The sequence below is a fragment of the Macaca mulatta genome, chromosome 8 (assembly GCF_049350105.2).
Source record: "Macaca mulatta isolate MMU2019108-1 chromosome 8, T2T-MMU8v2.0, whole genome shotgun sequence".
Lineage (NCBI taxonomy): Eukaryota > Metazoa > Chordata > Mammalia > Primates > Cercopithecidae > Macaca > Macaca mulatta.
The window spans coordinates 18,807,758-18,816,995 of record NC_133413.1 but is presented as its reverse complement, the minus strand read 5'-3'; the positions used below and the strand labels follow the sequence as shown (position 1 = coordinate 18,816,995).

The 9,238-nt window shown below is 34.0% G+C and overlaps 1 protein-coding gene across 3 annotated transcripts in view; it reads right to left on the bottom strand.

Annotated features, from left to right (window-relative positions):
* Positions 1-1,738: 1,738 nt before the first annotated feature.
* The window catches only part of ZDHHC2 (zinc finger DHHC-type palmitoyltransferase 2), a 91,113-nt gene continuing 83,613 nt past the window's right edge, over positions 1,739-9,238 (bottom strand). For all 3 annotated transcript variants that reach the window (XM_015144810.3, XM_015144809.3, XM_077943048.1), the window contains exons 11-13: positions 9,096-9,208; positions 7,197-7,271; positions 1,739-4,203 (exon numbers count right to left, since the gene is read on the bottom strand). In XM_015144810.3, coding sequence (XP_015000296.1) covers positions 7,231-7,271; positions 9,096-9,208 — 154 coding nt within the window. In that variant the 3' untranslated portion in view covers positions 1,739-4,203; positions 7,197-7,230. The remainder of the gene's footprint in view (positions 4,204-7,196; positions 7,272-9,095; positions 9,209-9,238) is intronic.

Here is a 9,238-nt window from a genome sequence, read left to right as displayed (position 1 = left end):
TTTTCATAAACCATAAAGTAGTAGTATTTTTCCTGAGCAATAGGGAACTAGCCATAAACCAGGGCTTAAAATAACTTATAACAAGTTTCCCTTTGGTTTAATTGGTACTCAAACCACTCAGAAGATTAGTCTTAACAGACATTTTCCCCCAAATGTAAACAATACAGAAATACTGAAAGCTGGCTATGAACAAGAACATCAAAACGATCTATTTTTGAACATTTTTCACCAGTTTGTTTTTTGCCGTCACTTTCCTGCAACAAGAAAGGTCTGCAAATGATTAAGTGTCTTCTGTTGGCATTGCCCAGATTATTGTATTTGAACTTTTTGCTGGTATAGGAACAATTCTCACAGGGTGTTGGTGATTGAGCTATTAGATACCTGGACTGCATCATCGTAGTTGTTTGCTCACATTTCAAGGGGACTATTTGAGGAAGGAAAAAGAAATGGGTGCCCTGTTTCAGAGTCTCCTGCAACACTGAACATTATTCTGGGAGATACTTCATGTTCATAGTTCTTGATTCACAGGAGTTTCTTTGAAATAAGCCTACTTGATTTCATCCTTTTGGTGATGTCCACTGTTTACAACCCAGGGCACTACCATAATAAAAAAAATAAATCTTATGGAAAAGAGAAAAGGAAAATGCATGGTTTGCAACATTATAAAGTATAATACAATTTCCTGTGTTCTGTAACACAATAAGATCCTTTGATAATAAATTCCAGAGGAAATCTGGTGGGGAACAGATTGCTCAGTTGTGAAATCTAGGTTAATGTTGGCTTCTACTTAATGCTTTTCATGGCGTTACAAGATCAAATTGCTAAAACTCACAATAAAAAGTAGAATCTAGCAATTTTTACCAAGACAAAGTGAGAAAATCCTAGTGGTATCTTTGTAAAACAGTAACAAATACTTCAGGTGTGTAACATAGTCTCCTTCCACATATAAGAGGAAATCGGTCTGAACTGGCTAAGTATGTGGAAAAGAAGTATAAAACATTTGGGATTAAGCCAGGTGGTCATCTGCTTAGGAAGAACACATTTCTGCAGAAAGATATTAAACGTGTTATTTGTGAAAAATCCACTTGTTGAAATGTCACTTTGGTCAAAATATTTGCAGATCAGAATCTGTAATCTGACTGTGTGGGTGGGATGGTTGTGCTGGAGTATACCTTCATCATGATTTACAATGTAAACTGCTTTGCATTTACCATTTTCTGAGGTTTGTATCTATGTTTGATCAAAGGTATCAGAACCATCACTTTTACAAACAAGTATCTGACAATGTAAGTATATACTAAAGGATACAGTTCAGAATCAGCCGAGCAAGTTTACATGTATTTCAAAATAGGGAAAATCTGCTAGTTTATAACATAATGGAGTAACATGTTTTTCATGTTTTCTTGAAGCATGAATCACGATTACGTGCCTAATTTTTTATAAATATGATTTATATCTTTGATTTCCCTAGTTTTTTTTGTCAACGTATGCCATATTTCCAATAGTTGTCTATTGATTACAGTGTACTTGAGTTTTACAGTCTAATTGTCCTCAGAATCACTGAACTACTACGAAGTAAACACCTTATCTTCTCACTACCCCTCCCCCAAAGACCTATGTTATGACCACACTGAAGACATGAATTTTGCCATTAGTAGCTCTAATAAACTCTTAGGAAAATGTATGCTTAAAATAATTTATATTGTCAGTGCAAAGGCAATTTCTTATAGACAGGTAATGAAGGTGATCAACCACTTTATTAGGGTATATTAGGAGTGAATTCATGGATATGAACTTCCTTGAATGCATCATGATTGTATTCAGATGCAACAGTTAATATATCTTTGAAATAACAATCCTCTTCCTTATATAATAGCAAATAACTAATGTATATGAAGCATTGGTACATTATTTTTAATGCAAAATTTCTTAAATCTTGATTCCTATATAGTAAAATCTATAAAAACAAGAAAAATAAAAATTACCAGTTTAATGGACAATAAGGACAGTTGAAGTATGTGTCTTCAAGTTCGAGTTAAGCCATTAAATTTTTTAAAGCAAATACTTAAAGGTAAATTTTATATAAATATGTACAAAATGTAGATCTATTTATTTAGCACTTTGTTCTCTCAGATAAATTTATATTGCATATCTAATAAGATATGCAAGTATCTCCAAAAATTATAACTTCTATAATTCAAAACAAAACAAAACAACCCTTTAAAGGTTATTCACTGTATGAAAACAGAAAGGGAACAATTACAACAATGAAATTGTTTTAACTTTTTCAAATCTGATTCTAATGTGCATTGACATATATTTAATTGTAGAAAAGACTGGGGGAAAAGGGCGTAACAGTACTCTAGCAGAGTAAAGGATAAAAATCCCTCTTTTTCCCCTAGCTTCCAGTTTGACAAGAGGGAATGCTTAATCGAATCCTGTCCACCAAAACAGCTAATAGTACTGTGCTTTGAAAAAAAAAACCTGACTTCATATAATTCTTAATACATCCTGTGCTGCTGTTGGTTTTAAGACTTCTAGCAGTAGCTATAGGTTCCAGTCTGGCACTTCAGGTATTTTTTTAAATGACCAAAACGTGCTCTAAAATGAAAGTTAAAATGTTATCATATTTTCTGAGATTTCTTGAAGCAGATTGTCAGATGAAACTCGTTAGCTTAAAACAAATCTGTAAAAGACTGCAGATTTTTCTACTGTTCGAAGAATTGCACTCTGACTATAAAATGGACTTGGCTGACATTGTTTCCTCCATAAGCACAATTAATATAAAACTATACTTTTAGGAAGGATAAGTAATTGCAATGATCCTTTATTCCATTATCCTCTGGCCTTCTAGTTTATTTTGTGTTGAATGTTTGGTTTAACAAAGATTTTGAAAAGTTTATCACCATTTTCTCTTGGATTAAATACCAATTACTTAGTTGGTCCAGTTTTAAAAGGTAATCTGCTTTAAATTCTCAAAATCAGTACCAAAAAAACATACAGAGTATTATTCTAATTGTTAACATTTACATAAATTATACTGGACTCAAGAAAACTTTTTAAAAATAGTGCATACAAGGCACAAGAGCTTATTATATTGACTGAAGCTGAACATTCTGGCATCAACAAACACACCATTTTAGTTTATCTCAAACTAAATTTCCAAACAGCATCCATTTTAGTTCATGTTGAACTAACTTTCCAAAAGTTGTATGATTTTTATTTGATGATTTGCATAATTTAATCTTAATAGGTGTTTAAGGAAAAATATAGTTTACCTGTCATAATTTTGATGAGATGAGAAACAAATAATACAGATATAACTGGAGGGTAAATCTATTGACCTATTAGGAATTCTTAAGAGAAATTCAATATTTTTACTATATTCAACAGGAGAAATAATCTAAAGAGAGATTTTTAAAAAGCCAAACTGACAAAAGAATGTCATAAAACAATCTTCATAATTGCTATTGTAAATTTCCCAATTTAAGAAGATTAGAAGAGATGAAAATATATTTCTGATGTAATAGAAATGTACTGTATTCTGACAAAAGTATTCCAGCCAACTGCTTTAAGAGGGAGCTCAAGCTTCAATGTCCACACATTTTCCAGCAGAAAACAAGGGCTGGATTTAACTGAGGCAAAAATGGCTGAAGATCTTCAACTGCAGGCCACCTGGACTCTGTAATGAATTTTCATAATTATCACAGTTCACTCAGTCTGAGGCTGGATTCACACCAGAGGAACAAAAAGAAGTATGCTTTGCCACTTCCACCTTCTTAAAGGTAAGTTTTATGAATAACGCTTATCATTATAATGTGACTTGAAATCTCTGAAATCTTAATATCTTAATAGTCTCCATTTTCAGATTCAGAAGATCAGATCATTAATGGACTTTCTATGTCATAAACTGTGCTACCCATGTATTTGGGTAAAAACTGGTCCTTGAATTTATTCCAAGTTTTTCGGAGAAGATGTTTTCCCTGTTGATTAATAAACCAGAACTACTTTTAATATTTAATAGGAATTTGCATTAGTTGTAACAATGTGTGTATTGGGTCCAAAACATGTTATATTTTAAGCAATGGCTTGGAGATAACTGATCAATTCATATTCTGCATTTCCAGCCAAAGGGATATAGGCATAACTGACCAGTGGCACCTTCCTGTGGGAAGCCTCTTCCATCATCTGCAGCATTGATACCTTGAAATGAAACAGAAAACATGAAACTACTGTGTTAACCATAAACATGCACAATGAACCAACTCATTTCATAATCTGTTTCAATAGCATCCCTCATTCAAAACTGTTGACCATGCTAGCAGGCTCAGTAGATGTGTTCTTGAATACACACCTCTACATCAATACTGCTCAAACTTTAATATGCATATACAAGAGAGGATCCTATTAAAATGCAAAAAAAAAAAAAAAATGCAGACTCTGATTCAGTAGGTCTAGGGTAAGGCCTAAGATTCTGCATTTCTATCAGTCTTCCAGGGCATGACAATGTTGCTGGTTTGGGGCTACAATGTGAGTGGCAGGGTTCTATGTTGTTAGCTCTGCATTCATCTGAGGCTGAATGGAGTTGAGGAGTGGCAACTGAGTCGGGAAGGACATCTAGCGAAATGATTTTGAAATTTCATGTGCATAGAAGCACAACTTTTTGTTTTGTTGTTTTTCGAGACGGGGCCTCACTCTGTCGCCCCGGCTGGAGTGCAGTGATGTGATTTTGATCTCAGTTTACTGCAAATTCCGCCTCCCTGGCTCAAGCCATCCTCTCATCCTCCCACCTCAGCCTCTGGAGTGGCTGGGACCACAGGCACATGCCACCACACCCAGCTAATTTTTTTTCTTTTTGTATTTTTGGTAGAGATGGGATTTCACCATGTTGCTCAGGCTGGTCTTGAACTCCTTAGCTCAAGCAATCTGCTTGCCTTGGCCTCCCAAAGTGCTGAAATTACAAGTGTGAACCACCATGCCCGGCCAGCATTTTTTTATTTATACCATATGATAGGAAAGGTTGGTAAGCTAAATTTAATTTACTTTTCAGTACTAACTATGGGTTTAGGCACATTATAACCATCTGGAAACTGCTGAACAAACAAATATTTTATAAAAAGGTGGTATCATTTACTAATGTAGTTCAAAAATAGGAGAGAAAATATGAAGTTTTTTTGTTTGTTTGTTTTTTGTTTATTTGTTTTTTAAGAGTCTTGCTCTGTCACCCAGGCTCCCAGGCTGGAGTGCAGTGGCGTGATCTCGGCTCACTGCAGCCTCCGCCTGCCGGGTTCAGTTGATTCTCCTGCCTCAGCCTCCTGAGTAGCGGGGATTACAGGCATGCCACACCACACCCGGCTAATTTTTGTATTTTTAGTAGAGATAGGGTTTCACCATGTTGGTCAGGCTGGTCTTGAGCTCCTGACCTTGTGATCCACCCGTCTCAGCTTCCCAAAGTGCTGGGATTACTAGGCATGAGCCACCGTGCCCGGCCAATATGAAGATATTTAATATAAGTTAGGCATATCAATATCAGACTATTATTTGATATAAATACAATTTGAATGAATTGCAAATCTGAGATGCAACGCAGGAAAAAAATTATTTTTAAAACTCCAGTGTCTATTAGCTACTTTAGGGAAAATTAAGAAAACAAAACATGTTACTGCAACTGGTTATATCAATAGAATAGAAACATTACATCAGAAAATCAGGGGTGCATTTTTAGATCTATAGCACTGATTCATGCTGCCATTTTGTGATTATGACTGCTAATGTCATATTTGAATTAATAAAATCAAGTTTCTGTCAGATTTTTAATTTCAATGTTTTTATTTTGTCACTTATCCGTCAAATGTTGAGAACCTACTATGTGTCTGGCATTGTGCAAGGTGTTGGAGATAAACACAATGCTGGTATTATGTCAAAATACTGGGAACTCTCGATGGCTTTTATATATTACCATGTAACTATGTAAAACGCTTAACACACAGAAAAATTCCTAATAGCACTGACCTTAAAAACAACAGTTATTGTAACTGATGTCTTCAAAATATTGAAAAAAATCCTGTGAAATTCTGTTTTACAGAACTATGTTCTGTTTAATATGTTATTTGTGGTATTGGCTAGTGACTCATATTTGCTATAGTTCCATTCTAAAATTATTTTCAGAAATATAATAATGTGTCTTTGCCATTTAATCAAATTCAGATTAAATTTACTATTTTAGCAGTTATGGTCAGTCTGACTTATTGTAGCATCAGATATTCAGAGCTGATCCTGGTCTTCCCAAAATCAGATACTAGTCAGCTGGCAAATTGCCAGATCAGCATTTTGCTATTACAATACATGACTAATTTATCAAAACCAGAGCAAATAAAAACAGGTATCCATGAACTTTGATGCAAATCATTTTGTTTTACAAATGAATCTCTTGCTTTTCATAGACTTTAGGATTCTAGATTGCAGTTTTGTAAATAGAGAGTTATCTTGCTACCTTTAATATTCAGCTCTGTAAATTGTTTATTATATAGTTGTTTGTTCCAAAGGGGTTCCTTACTATAGCTTTTTATTGACTGCAGGCTTACAAACAGATCATATGTTAAAGAAACTGATTTGGAACTGCTGGGTTTTTAAAAAAAAATAAGGTTTAAAGAAAATGATTTGGAACACCTATCATTTTAAGGTTAACATATGCTATAAGGCCCTACTGTGACCCAAAAATGGGAATGACAGTGTGCTAATGAGTACTTTAATGAGATATAATTATATTGCACTTAGACTCAGTGAGAGTTTCCTAATGGATGGTCAAGGATATGACCACTGTATATATTCTGAAAAATGAAGAAAAATTAAAAATAATTACTCTAATTTCTAATTTCACTTTATAAGTGACAAGATAATTTTTACGTATAGTTCAGGATTTTAGGATTGATCCCTGCCACTTAATGCATTACTATAAAATGACTTTTGTTCATCAACTTATTTCTATAATTCATCAAGTTAACCTAAATACCAGCTAATACTGAAGCTAGGTCTGTGCTCAGAAGCCTCAGCATGGCTAATGCAATCTCACAAGTCAGGTAAAATATCTTCTATATAAGTCACTCATAAATTAATAAAAATGTTTATGGAAACTATTTACCCTAAGAAAATTAGAAGACTGTTAAAAATACAAAATAAAGGGAAAATTATCGTACTTTTGTAAAGTATGAATTTATCTTGCTTGAAGAGTTAAGTCTCATTCTCCATGGTTAACGCAGGATTGCTCATACCTTAATGAAAGAACATAAGTTAGCATTTTTGGTTGCTTTTGAACAAATAAGCAAAAACTTGTTATTCATCTAAGAATTATGAATCCCTTGGTAGACTTCCAAAGGTGCCTTGTACACAATAAGGGTATATATAAGATGGTTATACAGAAACACACACACCCCTTACACAGTGTCAGTTACAACCACTATCTCTTTCTACCACACACACAAAACACTAAAAACAAATATACATCTGAGGAAGTAGAGGAACACAATAATGAAAGATATATTGACCCACACTGCTAACATCAGGTTACATCGACATTTCCAAATTCTTCCTCTACCAACCTCATTCTAGTCAAACCAATCTTTGAGCGCTTTCTCACCTCATTTTTCTTGTTTCTTTTCCTTCCTATACACCATCTTTTAAACTTTTAAGTAGTTCTTCATTTCACCCATCCAACTAACAAAAAAATTAATCAAACATGCCGAAGAATTATAACAGCATGTGAAAATTAAGAAACCACTGCTACGTTAATACAAATTATATAAGATGAAACGTGAATCCCTTCTGGATGAAGAGGAGTTGCTTTTTTTCCACTTCTCAACAATTGACCCCCAACTATTTCTCACCTCTCTGCCTCTAAGGAAACTGATGGATTCAAAGAACAAATTGGTGTCATCAAAGTTTGTTTAGGCAATGCCTAGTCCTTGCCATAGATTAGAAAGTGAAATGGCATATTTGAAGGTCGAGAGAGTGACCAAATTATGAATAGTCAAATCATGGGACTCTCTGGGAGGAAAATATATTTGTTAAAAATAAGGCTATTTAAAGAAAGCTTGTATTTTAGGAGAAGACGACTGATAATATATGAAATGACTAGAATATTTACTTGGGATCATCCATTTGTTTTTCACTACCACTAAATCCCAAAGGTTTCCTCAAACTCTCATGTTGTCTGACTTTGGTTCACTACATTTTAAAACATTGACCGGTTTATTTGAAAAGACTAGAAATGAAGGAGAAAAGGTTAGTAGTCAGTCTGAAGATTTTCTGGCTAATAACACCTTAATCATAGATGTATGGCTTGAACTCCTTTATGTGGACACCACACATACGTGCACACATATGCATGTATGATCACCCTATTTTGTCTACTCCTTACCAACACTGAGAAATAGGTAGTCTTTGGAAAAGAAGGAAGCTAAGTCTAAAAGATGTTGGGTAACGTAACAAATATCACACACTACTGGGAGCCTAAATTAGGATTTTTAAATCAGGTCTGACTTTGAAGCCTTGCTTGTTCCTTGCTAATAAACTACACTGACTGAAGAAAACAAAAGATTAAATCAACAACAGTAACAAGAGGAATGTGAGTGAGATATGAAGAAATCTCAGGCAGCTGAAGTTATGGTAATTACGCAATAACTTTACTCAGACATTTTGAAATTGGACAGAAATCTTAGAGTAAAAGAACTGAATAATTTAAGGTCCTTTTCAGTAGATATTTTTCTACTATCTGATTTGATTGTAGTTTTTTTCACTTTTATACTTTATATTTTGAATTTACTTCTATCATTTTACTTGAGGAATGTGATAAAGATTTGGTTCTTTAAACAGAAAAAAGGCAATGCAGATCCATCTTTCACAAAATGATTTTCTGCTGCTAACAGGTATTAACGAACCTCATGAATAGTTCTCTGAAAATAATTCTGAATTTAGAATGGGAATCTGACTCCAAATTAAGAAAAAGTCTGTGGGTAATATAATGGATTTTTTAAAAACCATGTTTACCTTCTAAAAATAAAATATATCAAAAGATAGCCAAACAAGCACACCCTTACCTGCTTTGCATTTTCCTGGGTTTGTGCTGCTCTCCGTCCAAGACTGAGAATCAGTAAGAAGGTGGCTCTGGGACTCTCTCAATGGCTTTGCAGGAAACTGATGGTTTTCGGAACTGAATAATAATTGAATAATCATCAAAATC